Source organism: Littorina saxatilis, linkage group LG3 (genome assembly GCF_037325665.1).
Source record: "Littorina saxatilis isolate snail1 linkage group LG3, US_GU_Lsax_2.0, whole genome shotgun sequence".
In the NCBI taxonomy this organism is placed as follows: Eukaryota; Metazoa; Mollusca; class Gastropoda; order Littorinimorpha; family Littorinidae; genus Littorina; species Littorina saxatilis.
Window position 1 is genome coordinate 33323126 of NC_090247.1, and position 18426 is coordinate 33341551.

Here is an 18426-nt window from a genome sequence, read left to right on the forward strand (position 1 = left end):
CATGCACTATTTTCTTTCACCAGAGGGGGTTACATTCATATTTGCAAGGCCAAAATGCTTCAGCTTCTGGGGGCATTGCCTCTAGATCTCCACCAGAGGCTCTGCCCCTGCAACCCCGGCGTTTTTTAATTCGTTGAAACTCATTCTTCCTTGAATAGATTGCCTGATACAGCATGTTGTTGTTGTGATTCACAAACCTAGTATCTCAATTTTTGCCATTTTGAGAAAAACAAAAATAACTGTTTTGAAAAATCACCGCTTCAAATATAACTTTAATTCACGGGTTGATATTTTCTTTAAAACAGTGCAACAGCAGTCTTAGTTTGTGTTAATGTCAGTTGTAAATTATATTCGATACAATTGCAAAAATATTGAGATATTGGAGTTTTTCATCCAAAGAGTCATCCAGAAATGGTAAAAGTTTGTCACCTAACCATTAGTGGCCACTTTCATTATGTAGTTTTGCACGCTAAAAACACAACAGCAGCAACCTCGTATCTTCCAAATTTTGACATAGTTTTAATTTCGTCCAAGTTTGGCACAAAAACCTTGTAAGTTTAACTAAAGTGGGGGGTTTTGGTGCTCATTTGGAACAAATGAAGATACAAGTTTTCTTCTCAAGAACTTTTCTCACTGTAGAAAGCAGTTGGAGATTAATTGAGCTTATCTCACAACATAGGCAAAAAAATAAGGGAGCTAACTATTGTTTTAGTTCCAAAACCTCAAAAATTTAGATACACTTATTTATGAAACTTATAAACCCAGATGCAAGTCTATAATTGTACAGACTATGTTTGCAATTTGCAATATCCTTTTAAAGTTTGCTTACATATTTATACTCAATATTGGAGACACAGGTAACATCCATAAATTCATCCTGCAGCTAAGGGTGTCCTCTCTCAATGGGTAATCTACTCTACATAGTTACCCGCTTGATTCTGTTCCTAGGTGATTTACGGGACACAGCAGGGGACGTGGTGGAGAAGAATTCTCTTGGCAGGTGTGCGCAAAGAGCTTTGGGCAACTCTGAGGAGAACCTGCAAGACCTGTTTGATCTGTACACGTGTGACCTGCTGCACTTCACCTTTGTTTTGAGTGATTCACAGCATAAAGTTAGTGACATTTAAATGTGTGTGTGTGCCTGTCTCTTGTCACACCGCAAACACTTCATTTCTGCTCCACTATGCCCAGTAGTAGTTCTGTGAATGGGTGTAGAAAGGCTTGAAAAAGCTACCTATCAGTTTTATAGTGCCAAGCATGATGATGATGATGATGATGATGATGATGATGTTGCTGATGATGTTGATAATGATGATGTTGATAATGATGATGATGATAACATTGATGATGAAATGTCCACAGTTGCTGTGTGGGTGTATAAAGAAAGGCCTACAACAGCTACACATCAGCCTGGCAGAGCTGGGACTGGGGCGGGGTGTGGTGGCGCTACATATGCTGGTGGAACAGATGCGAGGGCGACTGCAGGCGGTGCTGGACATGTCGGGTGTCAGGCCAAACGCTGTGGAGGCACTGAGGGTCGGGTCTGCAGGACCCTTAGCTCAGCTGCTAAATGCTCCAGATGAAATGGTATGCTTTGCTCATTGTCATAGTTTTATTTGTTCGTTTGTTGTCTTTTTTGGATTATTTTAGCCAGGAATCGTCCACATGTAAGGCACACATGGGAAGACACAGCACTTGAGGTATTGGTCTCTCTAGCTTTGCTGAGTGAAGGCATTTTTGCAGTAGAAGTGTGACTTAGATCGCACCAGTTTGGTCGACTTTAGGTAAGCAGCTACAAGAGGACTGCAATTTCAGGACACTTCAGTGGGTGCCAAAGGCGTCATATCCTGATGGGTTCCACTGTACTTGCTTTTAAACAGTGAACCTCTGAGGCTTCCAATTAAGACCAAGAAAAAAAAGTTAAAAATACAGATTTTGAATTCATCATTTTGTTGGACAGACGGAGGACATAGCTATGCTGAGGCTTCTTGTGGAAGAGCTGCAGCCTCGCCCTAGTCAGCTGGACGAAGAGAGAGGCGTGACCGAGTGGACTGAGCACTACAGCTCTGTGGCCCCTGTGGTGCTGCGCCTCTTGACCGACAGTGAGGACGTGCCTGGTCATTCCCAACAGTTAAGCGCCTCTGCAGAAGGAGCGCAGGAAGAAGCTTTAACTCTTTCCTATGGGGACAGGTGCCGACAGCAGCTGATGGCCATCAAGTGAGTTCTTTTCTTCCATCTTTCTCTCACTTTGACCCCTCGCTCATTCTTTTTCATTCTCTCCATCTCCTTCACTTGTTAACTTTCCTACCCTGTTCTAGATCTCTCGCCCTTAGTCTCTGTCTCCCCAGACATAGAAGCAACACCCATCTGCTCTCAGGTTATTGCTAGTGTGCATTTTGAACACTTTTTTTGTTATGTCCACCAGTTCTAGTAGACTGTTATGATAGTGTTGTGCACTTGTTCTTGAACAATTTGTCAGTGTACATGACACAGTTCTTACCATTTGCAGGTGCCTGTGGACACGTGCTACCACACTAAAACTCTTCCTGGACTTTGTGGGCCCATTGAAACAGGGGCCTGAGAAACTTCGCAAAGCGCTTCGCAGCATCAACATGAAACTGATGTGCAAGGTATGATCACATTTGGTTCAGATCCAATCATTTACTGGGAAATATGTGATCTAGCCCTACCTACTCCAACCACCATCATCCCCCATCTGTTTATCTTACTGGTTTTAGTACGCTAACATTTGCTGTTGTAAATAGGAAAAATGATAATATTGAAACTACATGTATTGCAGCCTTAAGGTGTTACGAGTGTGTTCGGGTTGCGGTTCTTGCTCATGTTTATACTCACCGAGTTACTTCCCTTGGATCTGGATCTGGATCTGGATCTGGATAACCCGCCTGGGTTGGTGGTTTGCGGGTGCGAATGCGTATACGCACGGTTCAGTGTGCTTTCGCGAAAGGGTGTGTCATATGCACGGCTAGAACCAAGATACTTCTTGATTTCAGTAAATAGTTTCATTACATGTCAACTAGTTCGTTTTTAAATGATTTTTTAGAGATCGCCAAATGGTATTGTGTGAATAACATCATTCGATCGATTGTACGCACGGCGCCGTGCTTCTAGTAGCTCAGTCCATTCCTTCTTTCCGGTGTGGAAACAGTCGTGTTTCTGGCGAAAGAATCGGCGTTTTCAACTCGCCATATCTTCATATTCATTCGGACTAGAACAACGAAATATAAATTTCTTGTAAAAAAAATCCCGAGCCTTGCGACTCTGGTAGTCATTTTTCTTACGCGAAGCGGCCTTTGGTAGGTACGACAGTTTTAGTCACCCAAGTATATATCTAAAACGCACGTGGACGAGTTTTCAATGGCGTATTTGAAGTCTGTGAATGTTGTGATTACAAATCATTTCGGGGCACCCCTCAGTCTATACGTACAGACAAACAAATTGCATGGAACGAAAGTTGAGAGGCTGGACTGTAAGTTGTTGTTTTGACTTCTACAAATCTCGCAGGTCTTTTATGCAAAACAGACTCAAAATTGCATTGTTCACGCAAGTGTAGATGACGAGACTATCGAAGGAATGGAATACACTTGCCTACAGATATAATAGACAGACACTGTCTATTTATATCTATGACTTACCCTAGCCCATATGTTAGAATAAAGAACATACTTTGCTCTTTTGAATGATGTATGATTTGGCACTGTACACAGGATTTTAGACCTGCCCCCGAAGTGATTTTTCCATAAACCCGTCAAAAAGCTCACTCTGTTTTGGCCGTAAAAAGCGCCCAAATGAAGTCAATTTCTAACCTGTGTCGTGTGTTCGAAGGAGTACATCTCAGCGATGCCATTGCCTTGCAACCTCAAAGAAATATATTTTAATAACCCGCTAAATGAACGTTTTTTTAGTGTGAAATAAAAGCCGGAGATTTGCTTCGTTTCTTTGCTGCGACACAAAACCAAAACCAACTATAGATCTGCGGTGACATTATGAGTTCGTTTTCGACATTGCAGTGAAGTTGCGTGGATCTTCGACGATTCCCGTTCGGTTTAATGTGGATAGAGCTTTGATTGAATGTAACTGCTTTGAAAAGTTACAACATGAGTCCTTGGGATCGATGTTTTTCGGTAAACTTCTTCGTATCCTTGACTTTACTTTTGACTTGAACAGATCCAGATCGGCTGGGGCTGTTGATCGCCTACACAGATCTATATGAAGTTGACTCGACACGGCGAACCGCCGAATCCGTGCCCTCTCGTCGGTCCTACCCCCAAATCCCTTACCAGCCTCAGACCCCACCTCACCATTCTAACCTCACTGGCGTACTATGTGTGATTATCCCTTCCTCATGAAAGAGAAAGTGGAGAAAGGGGAAAAATGAAGATTTTTTCTTACTACATATAGTACACAACAGTCAGGGATTGTTGACATGTACATTGTCAAGAGGTCAAAACAAATTTTAAAAGCTGTTGGACATTGCACTAGTGTTGCTCTAATCAAGGCGAGTCTGGAACAATAGGTCCACCCCACCAAAAAGTCAACATGGAATTAGTTATGATTTTTTTGCCTTTTTGCTTGGGTACGGCCAAGTCAAAAAGGTGAATAGTCATAACAAGTTCAGTTTGGGGTCTTTTTCAAATCTGTTTGCTGCATCTTTTCTGTGACCATTCTGGCTATGCACTGACAGTCAAAAAGTGAAGAAGGGAAAAATGAAGATTTTGGGTGTTGTTTTTTTTTGGACAAATTTTGAATAAGGGAAAAATGAAGATTTTGGGTGTTGGTTTTTTTTGACCAATTATTTTTAAGTCCAAAAAAGATGAGAAATATTCATAACAAATTCAGTTTTGAGTCTTTTTCAAATCTGTTTGATGCATCTTTTCTGTGACCATTGTGGCTATGCACTGACATACAAATAAGTGGAGAAAAGGGAGAAATGAAGATTTTTTATTACTGCACAACAGTCAGGGATTAGGGTTACATGTTTACATGTACATTGTCAAGAGGTCAAAACAAATTTTAAAAGCTGTTGAACACTGCACTAGTGTTGCTCTAATCAAGGCGAGTCTGGAACAATAGGTCCACCCCACCAAAAAGTGAACATGGAATTAGTTATGATTTTTTTTAGCCTTTTGGCTTGGGTACGGCCAAGTGAACAAGGTAGGAAAGGTTAGAAATAGTCATAACAAGTTCACTTTTGGGTCTTTTTCAAATCTGTTTGCTGCATCTTTTCTGTGACCATTGTGGCTATGCACTCAAAGTAAAAAAAAGTGCAGAAAGGTGACAAATGAAGATTTTTTACTACACAACAGTCAGGGATTGTTGACATGTACATTGTCAAGAGGTCAAAACAAATTTTAAAAGCTGTTGGACACTGCACTAGTGTTGCGCTAATCAAGGCGAGTCTGGAACAATAGGTCCACCCCACCAAAAAGTCAACATGGAATTAGTTATGATTTTTTTTGGCCTTTTGCTTGGGTACGGCCAAGTCAAAAAGGTGAGAGGGGTTACAAATAGTCATAACAAGTTCAGTTTGGGGTCTTTTTCAAATCTGTTTGATGCATCTTGTCTGTGACCATTGTGGCTATGCACTCAAAGTCAAAAAAGTGCAGAAAGGTGACAAATGAAGATTTTTCCTTCTTTCAAGACAATTAATGTGTGATTTGGCACATTTTGCCTCAGTCTTTATCAAGAGCCTGTCTAACCCACTTTGAAGCTGTTGGAGACTGCAGTAGTGTTCCTTACATCAAGGCGAGTGCACAATGGTGCATTTCGAACCCACCCCCCCCCCCCCCTAATGTTCACTTTAATATCAATCAATCAATAGATATTCAGTCACAGTTTAACTAACTCATTCACCCTCATCACTCACTCATCCATCCATCACAACAACACTGTTTGATGCACAAACTGCCTACCTTCCGCACTGGGAAGCCGCTTCGCTTCGCAACAACAACAACAACACTGAAAACTCGCCGGGAAATACCCCCACCACACGTGTCACACGTGTGCTTGTTTCTTCCGACTAATATCAATTTTGGAGAAAAAAAAGGACAAAACTGGATGAAAAATTCTACGGCCCCAGCAATCTCATTACTCTGAAAGGGGAACCGGAAGTGGCTGGTCCTCAGGTTTCGAAGTTGACCGATATTCCCGCTAAAGTGACCTAGATCCAAAGCCAGCCATCCATTAGAATGTAGGTCCGTGCTCCCACAGTCCAATGCCGCGAATTGTTGTTACAGCCCCTGACTTTTTTATGTACGGAATCCGGTAGTCTTTTTGTTGTTGTTAAATAATTATATTGCCAAACGTTATGACATTTTGGGATAATTGAACAAGTTTCAATACACATTGGCTGAGCACCTGTGTGCTCAAAGGAAATGTCGCTTGTTTTTATCAAAACTAATTTTCAATGGTCATTCGTGCAAACCGTCACACAAACATGCGTGCCTCTGTGCCTCTGTGAGTATCATAGTGTGTGGCTGCTTTCATAGTTAGGGTGCAAGCGTTTTAATCATTTACCCCACACCAAAAGCCCACCCCCCCCAACACACACACCCCGATACCTGTCAAATTCCCTCAGAATGCATGAACAATTCCGTTACCTCAGATCATCACCAGGAAAAATTCCTCCGCATCCAAAATATCAGGACTTTAGATATCAGATACCGACTTTATGTAATGCGCTTCAAAATCATATTCGCAAAGAGAGAGAGAGAGAGAGAGAGAGAGAGAGCTGGACACGAAGAAGGGAAGCTACAATCGCCCCAGGCCATATATACTATTTGTTTCCTGAGCCTGGACCATTGAGACGGTTACCTCATAGATCTGTTCATTCTTCAGTTTGTCGGTGTCAAAAGTCCACACAACCGTTCTTTGTCCCGTTCCCGTACCAACCAAGGGCTGCTGCCACAACAATGGAACGCTGCGCAAACGGCCGTTCATGAGAGTGACTGCTGTAACAGCAAAACTAGTGTGAAACATAAGTAATCAATTTATCCACTTGACTATATTCACAACAGGGACCTATCACTCTGCTTTGCATGTTTTTATGCCTACGGATATTCAAATACTCTGCAACACATGTAACCCAAATTCAACATGTGCCCGTACAATACCGCTTCTTTTATGAAAACATTGCTTCGGCCATGTTGATTTTAGCGACAAGGTGGCCGCGTTTGAGTTTGAGCGAAGTAATGTCCTCCTTGGTGGCGTGAAGGAGGGCTAGTTTGCTGTCAAAGCCCTCTTTAGAAAGTTCCTCCGCCACCGTGCTTGGGGAGCTGCGCAGACCATTTGTCGAACCGAAAAGGATCTCCGCTGGATTCCATTCTAAGAGCTTGTGAAGAGCGCTGCTGCGACGCGGGCGCAGGTAAAAAGCCAAGTGAGCGGCCCACTGCTGGTCGGTCAAACATACCTAATATCAGCTCACAATTTAAGACACAAATGCACCATACAAGCATGCAGACCGAGGGTACCCACCAGCCACAGGCACAGTAAAAAGAGAGTTTAAATTATATTTATACTAAATAACACTTTAATCAACCAATTTTCTTGTTGGAATTGTAAATCGCTTTGAGCTGTAAATCATGACTTGCGTTATAGAAAAGTGTTTTCTTTTCTATTTTTCATTGTTAGGTGGATTTTAGCGTTTTAGTGCAAGCAGTGGCTAGCAAAGACTCACTCAATTTGTGTGTGCGCTTGAAAGCGCGCGCGTGTTTGTGTGTGTCAATGTGTGTGTGTGTGTATGTGTATGTGTGTGTCAGTGTGAGAGTAAGTGTGTGTGTGTGTGTGCACATGTGATCAAAAGTTGACGAGGGCGGGCGGGGGAGGGGGGGGGGGTGTTTGGTGGGTTGGGATTGCCCCGGGGCACTAAGGACACTAATTGTTTGTAGTGCGATTCAGGCAAAACTACGGGACAGATGTTTATGTAACCTTGCAAACAAGTTTTCTGACCCCCACCCCTTCACCCGCATTCAAACACTTGGGTCAGTGCTCTTCCAACTGACCTGCTAGGCTCACAAATGATTTGTATCTTCACCTTTTTTCAGCCAAGGTATGGGGTGGGCAGACCTGTTTACCCTTACGATTTTGGCGTAATTTATTACGATTTTCTGCAAAAAATACGCCATTCCGCTATCCGTGTCAAGACTACGATTTTCATAAATAAAAATAAAAAATATTTTTATTTTTATTATTTTTGTTTTTGTTTTTATCAATTCACATGTTTGGCATTGTTTTTTTCAATGGCAAAATGGGGTGAAAAAGCACAGGACTGACCAGAGATCATGTCTGTATGATGAGACGCTGGAGAGCCTTATTCTAGTGGTGAAGTCTCGCCCTCACTCATTTGGCAAGCGCAAGTACAGTAGAGAAGCGCTTGACACACTGAGAAAGGCTTACTACGAGCAAAAGAAAAAGAATCAGTGATGCATGTGCTTTTGGTGTGATCTTCTTTGAAATTATGATGACTACAAAAACTGACTGATGTGTTTTGTTTGTGAATGGTGGATATATGTGCATGATTGCGTTTCGCAGACACAGTTGTCATGTGCGTTGTAATTGGCGACGAATTTTGGATGATTACTATTTTTGTGCCAGGATTACTATTTTTGGGGCTGAGCATTACTCCAAAACACTTATGGGGGTAAACAGGTCTGGGAGGGGCGGGAAACATTTTTGAGTAAGAAAAAAGGAAACGCTTTAAAAAAAAAATGTTTAAAGGTATTGTGAACAGTGAACTTATCTGTATTCAAATGTGGTTATAATTTGTGATGACATTTTTTGTTATAACGTTTTTACCACTAAATTAAAACAGTCTGGTTTTCTTCGCGTTTTCGATGTACACTCTTGATATATAAATACTGACACTCATCTTACAAACTGTTTGATCCACCCTGGTGTGTGTGTGTGTGTGTGTGTGTGTGTGTGTGTGTTGTATTTGTGATTAGTGGGGCGGGCGGGTGGTGGAGGGGGGTGGTATTGGATCGGGGGGGGGGGGGGGGGGGGGGGGGCAGGGGTTGGCAGGGGGTATCGGTTCACTAAAGGCACCAAGTGTTTGGGTGTTTGTGTTTGTATTGCGATTCAGAGAAAACTACTATACAGATTTTTATGAAACTCTGCACACTTCTCCCTACCACCTGACCTACTGGGCTCCCAAATGAATGTTTTCATCAATTTTTGTCAGTCAAGATATGGGGGTGGGGGTGGTGCGGGGATAATTGTGGAGTAAGCAATAAGGAAACACGTTATGGTTTTCTTAGGTATTGCAACGGTATATAGTGAAGTTAGCTGTGTTCAAATTTGTTTATGATCTGTGGAGCCAATTTTGTGTTACAGCGTTTTTGAGTGATAATTGTTGTGTACGCTCTCGCCAATCCTGGATAATTTTCGGCATGCACATTGATAAGTACCGTATTATAATAAAGTAATACTCTCCATTCTTTTAACTACACAAAGTAATGTTTTATTGATCTTTTCTAAAGATAAAAATGTCAGTTACGATGACGTTACGAATTACAGTGTTTTCTGTAAGGTCATATGTGTCCACCGGCCGGTACCCCCCAAAACTGACAAAACTCTTATAAAAAAAATGAATAAGAAAACAACGTTTTTTGTCTGTCTGCAGTTGTGGACATATAGCTTAGAGAAACATGTGCTCAAAATGTGTAATGGATTTCACGTGCGATTTTTTTTTTCTTGGGTTGAGGAGAAGGGGTGGGGTGGGTGGGGTGAGGGGGGGGGGGTGTATGCTCCTTGATCAGTCTCGGGCGCTCTGCGACCTCGATTTACACTCTTGAATTCTAAAAACACCCCCCCTTACAAACTTATCTACCCTGGTTTATCTATATATATACGACTTGTGTCTGTCTGTGTGTGTGTCTGTGTGTCTGTTCTTTGTGTTCGATGCGCGGCCAAAGTTCTCGATGGATCTGTTTCAAATTTGGTGGCCATATTCACGTTCACCCGGGACACAATCTGGTCGATGAGATATTTCAATACGTGCTCTCAGCGCGCAGCACAAACCGATTTTTTTTCTTTTTCGGGATCAACTACCAGTAACTTTTCCTTATCTTCTCCATGTTTTCAGCGTTTACCTCCCTTCCTTCGTATGATGCACTACGGTATGAGGGGCATCTTCGGATATTCCCGTTCTGTTACTATTTTTAGAAGGTCACCGCAGTGTCCTTGGACCCGTAAGTTGTCCTCACTGTAAAAGTGCAAAGGTCGAATCAATTTATAGCCACGCGAAAAATACACTGTCATCTATCTCTATATATTTATACATATAGATATATATATATATACGGCTTCTCTGTGTGTGTGTGTGTGTTTGTGTGTGTCTGTAGAAAACACCTGTGGATTGTAGAGTTCTGTTTGTGATGTGGTATGGCTGCTTTTCTGAGTCTGTACGTTCTGGCCTTCCTCTGAGAAGCCATCACAGAATGAAAAGGGCTTAGAGATAAGCTCTAAATTTCTCAATCCTGTTTGAGTGGACTTCGTCTCCAAAGGTGATTGTGGTCTTTCGGCACTCGGTTACATTGGGCGGCGTCGACAAGTATGGGACTCGACATGATAATGATCAGGAATGGCATTATTGCCACTGAATCATTTTCGTGCTGTTCCCATTCCACGAATCTGGGAGGGACCTAAGCTTGGCGTTCCCATTCCACGAATCTGGGAGGGACCTAAGCTTGGCGGGTCCATGGTTCGGACCCGGCGAAGCCGGCGTACGGTGCGCCACTCAAGCCGGGTATTCGGCTCTACTTGCTACCCGGCGAAGCGGGTATTCATCTAGTATATATATATATATATATATATATATATATATATATATATGTGTGTGTGTGTGTGTGTGTGTGTGTGTGTGTGTGTGTGTGTGGTGTGCGATTCATAGAAATTTACTGGACAGATCTTCATTTTTTTAAAATAAGTTTTTACTACTAAAGGAGTGATAATTTTATGTGTACGCGCTCGAGAAACCTCTATCATTTTCTGAAAATGCACGTTGATAAGTACCGTTTTATGATAAAGTTATACTCTCCATTCATTTATATACACAAACTAATGTTTCATTTATTATTTGTAGAGCTAAATATGTCAGTTGGGATCATGTTAAGAATCGCAGTGTTTTTCGCAAAATCGTACTTAACAACCCCCGGTAAAAAAATTCTAAAAAAAAAATTAATACGTCGACCACCTTTTTTCTTTGCACAGATGTGTCCATATTACTTAGAGGAACCTGTGCACAAAATGTGTAATGTTTCTGACGAGCGAATTTTTTTTAAATACGTTTTTACTACTAAAGGAGTGATAATTTTATGTGTACGCCCTCGAGAAACCTCGATCATTTTCTGAAAATGCACGTTGATAAGTACCGTTTTATGATAAAGTTATACTCTCCATTCATTTATATACACAAACTAATGTTTCATTTATTATTTGTAGAGCTAAATATGTCAGTTGGGATCATGTTAAGAATCGCAGTGTTTTTCGCAAAATCGTACTTGACAACCCCCAGTAAAAAAATTCTAAAAAAAAGTTAATACGTCAACCTCTTTTTTTCTTTGCACAGATGTGTCCATATTGCTTAGAGGAACCTGTGCACAAAATGTGTAATGTTTCTTTCACGCGATTTGAACACACAAGTAACCCCTTAAGAATCGCAGTGTTTTTCGCAAAATCGTACTTGACAACCCCCGGTAAAAAAATTCTAAAAAAAAAATTAATACGTCGACCCCCTTTTTGTTTTGCACAGATGTGTCCATATTGCTTAGAGGAACCTGTGCACAAAATGTGTAATGTTTCTCACACGCGAATTTTTTTTAAATACGTTTTTACTACTAAAGGAGTGATAATTTTATGTGTACGCCCTCGATAAACCTCGATCATTTTCTGAAAATGCACGTTGATAAGTACCGTTTTATGATAAAGTTATACTCTCCATTCATTTATATACACAAACTAATGTCTCATTTATTATTTGTAGAGCTAAATATGTCAGTTGGGATCATGTTAAAAATCGCAGTGTTTTTCGCAAAATCGTACTTGACAACCCCCAGTAAAAAAATTCTAAAAAAAAAGTTAATACGTCGACCCCCTTTTTTCTTTGCACAAATGTGTCCATATTGCTTAGAGGAACCTGTGCACAAAATGTGTAATGTTTCTGACGAGCGATTTGAACACACAAGTAACCCCTTAAGGCAATGAGCGGCACTAGAATGACCAAAATGAAACATGGAAAATACATGGAGTAACTTAGTTTTCTGGGTAGTTATTGAAGTGACTTATATAAAGAAATGACAAAATTGCGAAAACTAAAGGACATAGATTGCCGTTGCTATGGAAACTGGCATACACAGCGCCATAGTGGTTTTACAGCAACGTATACGTCAGAATTGCTTAATATTTGGCACAAAGATACACAAGACTTTTATCTACAATCATATAGAACGATATTTTGACAAAAAGCTACAGTTGAATTTAAATTAATTTTTGAAATAAAGATTAATGAATATGCAGTTAGAAATTCATTAATCCTTGTTACAAAAATTAATTTAAATTCAACTGTAGTCTTTAATCACAATATCGTTCTATATGATTGCAGATACAAGTCATGTGTATCCTTGTGTCAAATATCATACAATTCTTATGTATGATGTTGCTGTAAAATCGTTTCCTAGAAATCCAATATGGCGGCTGTTTTCATAGCAACGGCAGTCTGTGTCCATTGGTATTTAATTTTTTTCCATTTATTTGTATAAGTCTCTTCAATAACTACTAAGAAAACTAGGTTATTCCATGTATTCTCCAACTTTAATTTTACTGCTGCTTATTGCCTTAATGGTTATCTACATGAAATTACTATCATTGAAGGGACCTGCTGGTAAATATGGATGGGTCACTGACTGTAGAATTTTAAAGTGTAGCATTGCCATTTTCCCTTTAAAGTCAAATTCTGGAAATAACTGTCAGGTTTGTATGGGTTGTGTTGGGACGGGCGCGGTGGCGTGGTGGTAAGACGCCGGCCTCCTAATCGGGAGGTCGTGAGTTCGAATCCCGGTCGCTGCCGCCTGGTGGGTTAAGAGTGGAGATTTTTCCGATCTCCCAGGTCAACTTATGTGCAGACCTGCTAGTGACTTAACCCCCTTCGTGTGTACACGCAAGCACAAGACCAAGTGCGCACGGAAAAGATCCTGTGATCCATGTCGGAGTTTGGTGGGTTATGGAAACAAGAAAATACCCAGCATGCCTACTCAACGAAAGCGGAGTGAGCTGCCTATGCTCTCAGAGTATAGTGTGGGGAACCCAAATGGGCAAACGAGCTCACACGTAACCAGACAATTCGGGAACGCTGAAGAAGAAGAAGACGTATGGGTTGTGAAACAGTTGTTTTTAAATGACACATTGGGGCAAGTTTTACGTGACATTACAGGCAATTTACTAGCAAGCTCCTTGTCTCCTAACATGATCAGTTATTATACAAACCTGGCAGAGTTATTTGCAAACATGGTCTATTGCATGGTCACAACTTGTGTTTTTCTCTAATGCAGCACATTAGTGTGTTTGTGCACTCCCTTGAAAGCGAGTGTTAAGAACTTCATTGGATGACATTCTATAAATTAAAGGCTTTTGTACACAGAGAAGTTCAGCATGAATGTTCTTCTCGATGTGTTGGATAGATTGTTAATCTTCATTAATCATAGTATTTTTTATGCTTTGTTTTCTGCCAAACCAAAAGCTGTTGGATGAGGAGGTGAACATGAAACAACAGAAAAGCTTGCAGCAGGTTGACTTGTTTCTGAAGCGCACAAATGGCTTGATAGTCAAAGGACTTCTGGGGTAAGAAAATAAATAGCTAACTTGAAATGCATCTCTTTCCCCCTTCTTTTGTTTTTGTTCAGTACGTGTTTCTTTCCAACATTTTAGTAAATAAGTTCACCTGTCTAGTCTCCCCTTGACAATATACTCCTGTTGAAATTGCAATTGTGTTTTGTATGTCTTTTCCTTAAGTATGGGTTGACAGTAATTTTGAGTCTTCACCGTTCAAAAGAAAGGATACCTCATGTTCCTGTTGATAACCCTTAGTCCAACCTCATCCTCCAACTGCTATTTCTATCTCCCAGTGTTTGTTTTCATATCAATATGCTTTTTATTTGCCCAATTAATTGTGAGCAATATGGGTTTGAGTCAAGTACACTGCCACCCACCCCCACACCACTCCCTGCCCCAGTTTAAAAAAAACAAATTCCAGCACAGAGAAACAGCCATGACTTAAAATGTATGTTGTGCTGGGACCAGTTGCAATTGTGAGATGATGCCTGAATGTACAGCAGAAGCATTTTGTTATTATTTTTGTGTCTTTGACAGAAAAATGCTGTTCTCTATAAATATTTTACTTTTGGGGGGAAGAAATGTTTTCATTTTTGCATGATTGTATATATGTCTGTTCAGGAGAGTCGGTCTGTGTGCATACTGTGAGAAAAAATTTGAGACAGCACCAGTGGGACTTCCCTGCAAACACACCCTCTGCAACAGTTGCTACAGGGATCGTTGCCACGGCAACCGGAGTGGTGCTGTTTGCCCTCAGTGCGAGACGCCAGTGCCACCTGACTTTGAACCCTCCACTGCTGAAACTCATGACAGGTGAAGAATTGTATTATTTGTCGTGCAATGTTTGCCTTTGTACTGAACAGTAAAGATGAAAATGTATCAAACATGAATGTATCTGGAGCTCCTAACCCTTTGATGCCAAATCAACTCAAGAGCTAGGAATGAAAATAGCATCAGGATCTGGAACAGATTAAATAAGAAGTCTATGTGTTGACAACTGCTATGATGGATGTACGAAGGGAGTGTCGTTTACATTTGAGAGTGTTAAATCGCTTCAAATTATCTCCCTTGAACAATTACTTTTTCTCAAATGTTTTCCCCCTTAGGGGTATTTTTAAATGAGATATTAAGGAAAAAAACCACCCAGATTAGCCCCAACATAGTGTAAGTTTAAACAAAACAATAGCACTGAACTCCTTTCAGCCTATTGAAGAGGTTTTCATCACAAAAACTTAATATTAAACAAAAGAAAGAGCTAGAGAGTTAATTTTGAAAACACATTTGTTGTTAAGTTACTTTGCAGTATTTTTTAACAGATTCACATTTGACTTATCGGGGGTCATCATCATTACAACATTTTGTGCAAATACATATTTTTCAGGTGCCGTACACATTTTATACACATTGCAGTGCAATATAGATCTTGTTGTGAATCAAGCAACTGAGTTATTTTTGGCTGTTTTAATGTTAAAAAATACATATCACAGAACTTAAACATTGTATTCAAATCACAGGGAGTCCGTGGAGCTGCTGGGCCAATACCAGCGACAGATCAGTGGGTTCCTGATGGCGGTGGTGTCCCAGCTGTGTTTTGCTGGCAAGGAGCCCCCAGAACCAGCGACCATCAGACACATCTTCGGCTACATCATCCACAGGTCAGTGATGAGTGGAGCCAAAAGGGGTCAGGGGAGTTTCATTCATCCCTTTTCTCCTGTACTTCCCACTCTAAGTCCTCTATTAGATTTGGTAAAATATGTGTATCCTTTTACAAGCCTCTCAACCCGTTTTGGGCATAAATGCACATACAATCCATGCTTTTTGATGCATGATGTGCTTTGTCTACAATGCAGAGCATTGTCCAACTGAGGCCGTACAGGGGTACCTGTCATGAAAGAACAGTTCTTGGGACCAGCTCAAATGTTCCTACAGTGCAGATGGCCTTTTGTGAGACACTGAGAGGAATATTTTGGTTAACTTTATAGACAAAGTGTCCGTTATTGGGAAGTGTCCTTTAATTAAAGGGGCCTGACACTACAGGGACCCCCGTGTATGCAAAAAGTTACACCGAACCTTCAATTTTGTAAAAACCAGTTCGGTTATAAGAAGATCGTCACACAGATTTAATTCATTTCAATGACTGAGGTTGAAATAAGTGCAGTTAGATAAGGTAATTTGATACCTGCAATGTAAGGCCCCATCAGGGAGAGGACACCTCCCAATAAAGGACACCTTCTTTTGTCCCTTTGTCTATTATCTGTACCAAAACATACCTGTCACGACAGGCCTCCTGCAATGTATGGACATTTTTGGCTGGTCCCAATGGTGTCCTCTCATCACAGGTACCACTAACTATGCTTTGGGAAAAATTGTGTTCTTCTTACTTGCTTATCAAGATCTATGAAGACGGTAAAGTGTCTCTGGAAAAATATGAACATTCAAAGCCAGGTTTGTACTGTCTTCAGGTCTAAAGGCAGTTTGCTGCAGACAAAACACATGACGGTGCACGACGACTTGATTGATCCCACACCTGTCCTCAGGTCATTCTTGCTGCGACTGCTGCTCAAACACAGGTATATCATTTTGACTTCCATGTTTGTAAGACATCTTTTCGAAAGACAATTGATGGACTGACTTGATTTAATTGTATAATTTTTGCAACTTGTGAATAATATTTGTTTACTACTTCTTTCACATTGGGGCTTCCACTTTTCTGAAAATTCATGGATTTCTGAGAAATGTAGAACTGTGAAACTTGAAATGTGCTCAGCTTTGCATCCAATTTACACTTTTTTCAATGTCAATTTCATTTTTTGTCTGGATGCACCTAGCATTTGAGGAATGTTTGCCTTTCTTCAGTGGGAGGCCTGCCACGTGTGTACATCAGTTCTTCTCCACCAAACTTTTGGGTTATTCACGGGAAACTAGCTATTATGTTGCTTAAAAATTGTTACATAATTATACATGATCAGCTTCGCTCACCCTGGGATGTGTGCACACGAGTGAACACAACTATAGGACGCTCTACTTTTGCTATTCTTCACACTGTTTATGTCTTCTGCAATGTTTTTAGTGAGAAAGAGGTATACAATTACCTGGACGAGTTTCTGCGGAACGCCAAAACAGTGGTGGAACAGGAAGAGGGTGCATCCACAGAAACAGTTGAGGCACCCACCTGGCTGGAGTTCAGTTTGCTTATCATTCATTGCCTTGAGGTGTGTGCTGCCGTTATTGACGCTACTATATAAGTGATCAGGAGAGCCTGTTTTTTGGCGAACAGAATACTCACTGGTTTTATTGTTCCATTTGTGTTTGTGTGTGTGATGTTCGTTTGTGCATGTGTGTGTGAGTGTTGTTTGTGTGTGTGTGTGCCTGTGTGTATGTGTGTGTGTGTTTTGAAACAAAAAGCTTCTGAGGAATATCTTTTGTCTCACAACAGTGGGTGCATAAGTGCATTATTCCTGGCTGCAAGATGGATTGACACTGACAGTAACAATCTTTTGCATTGAGCACAGTTAACTGGATGTTATGAAATACATGTAGTAGATGTACCTTTAGCATTATGTAGATTTTTCCTACATTGGAACCACCTTTTAAGACCTCCAAGAATCTGAAAAATCAGGTCTTCAAAAGGAGGGAGTCTTAAAATGGGGGTAAATTTACAGAGGTTATGAATAGAGGGGGTTCCACTGTTAACTTTGTTTAAAACCAAACCGGTAGTCCTCCTTGTGACATGGTTTAGATACATGTGGGTTTTAGAGAGCTGTTTTTGATAAGGTCTGACTGCTTTTTTCTCCTGATATGCTCTTGCAAACCTTTGTGTTTCACAAAGCAGATTTTTTTTTTATAGGGATATCGATTTAGCCGATTATAATTTTTAGAACGTGTCCATAAGCAGTCTGCTTGTTAACGTTCTTAATGTTGTTATTGTTTGAAACGTGTATAAAAAAAACCGAATAAAACAAGCTTAAACCAATTTAGCTGAAAGTCACACCAGTTTAGCTGGCTTTGCCTCGAAACAGGAATTTGATTTTTTTGTGCAACACACTTTTACAGTACTATATTTTGAAACTGTAGGATCTGCATCATGAGCAAGAGGCAGTGAACAGCTCCAAGGACAACCAGGAAGCCCACCTGCTTTTCCTGGCTGACACCTTGCAGGATCTTTCTGACACTCTGATGCCCACACCTGATTTGCTCAAATCCCTCTGTTCTTTGGGACACCTGCGCCACGCTCTGGATGCCTGCGTCCACATCCTGTACAACACCTTTGTAGCCACCACTGGCTCCCAGTGTCGTGTCACAGCAAGCATGAAAGACATGTTGACCGAGCTGCAGGACGTGTGTCAAAATGACACATCAGACTGGCCAAAGTAAGTTGCTTCTGAGAGAACGCTTTAGTGCAGTGTATGACTTGTTTATTTCACAGTTTGCTGGATGTAGGATGCACTTGCTGTCTTCAATACTAAACCCACAGATTTTTTTATGACAAGCGTATGCTTATGTGTGTGTCTATTTTTGTGTGGGTACACCTGTATATGTGTTTGTGTGTGTGTGTGTTTCCGTGGGTTTGTGTGTGTGCAT

At 40.9% G+C, this 18426-nt stretch overlaps 1 protein-coding gene across 1 annotated transcript in view; it reads left to right on the top strand.

Moving 5' to 3' along the window:
- Positions 1-18426, top strand: part of LOC138961177 (E3 ubiquitin-protein ligase rnf213-alpha-like) — a 181053-nt gene that overhangs the window by 110200 nt on the left and 52427 nt on the right. Inside the window, exons 53-62 of the mRNA XM_070332777.1 lie at positions 949-1112; positions 1363-1587; positions 1961-2217; positions 2510-2630; positions 13754-13854; positions 14467-14658; positions 15360-15500; positions 16308-16415; positions 16916-17057; positions 17920-18215. Coding sequence (XP_070188878.1) covers positions 949-1112; positions 1363-1587; positions 1961-2217; positions 2510-2630; positions 13754-13854; positions 14467-14658; positions 15360-15500; positions 16308-16415; positions 16916-17057; positions 17920-18215 — 1747 coding nt within the window. The remainder of the gene's footprint in view (positions 1-948; positions 1113-1362; positions 1588-1960; positions 2218-2509; positions 2631-13753; positions 13855-14466; positions 14659-15359; positions 15501-16307; positions 16416-16915; positions 17058-17919; positions 18216-18426) is intronic.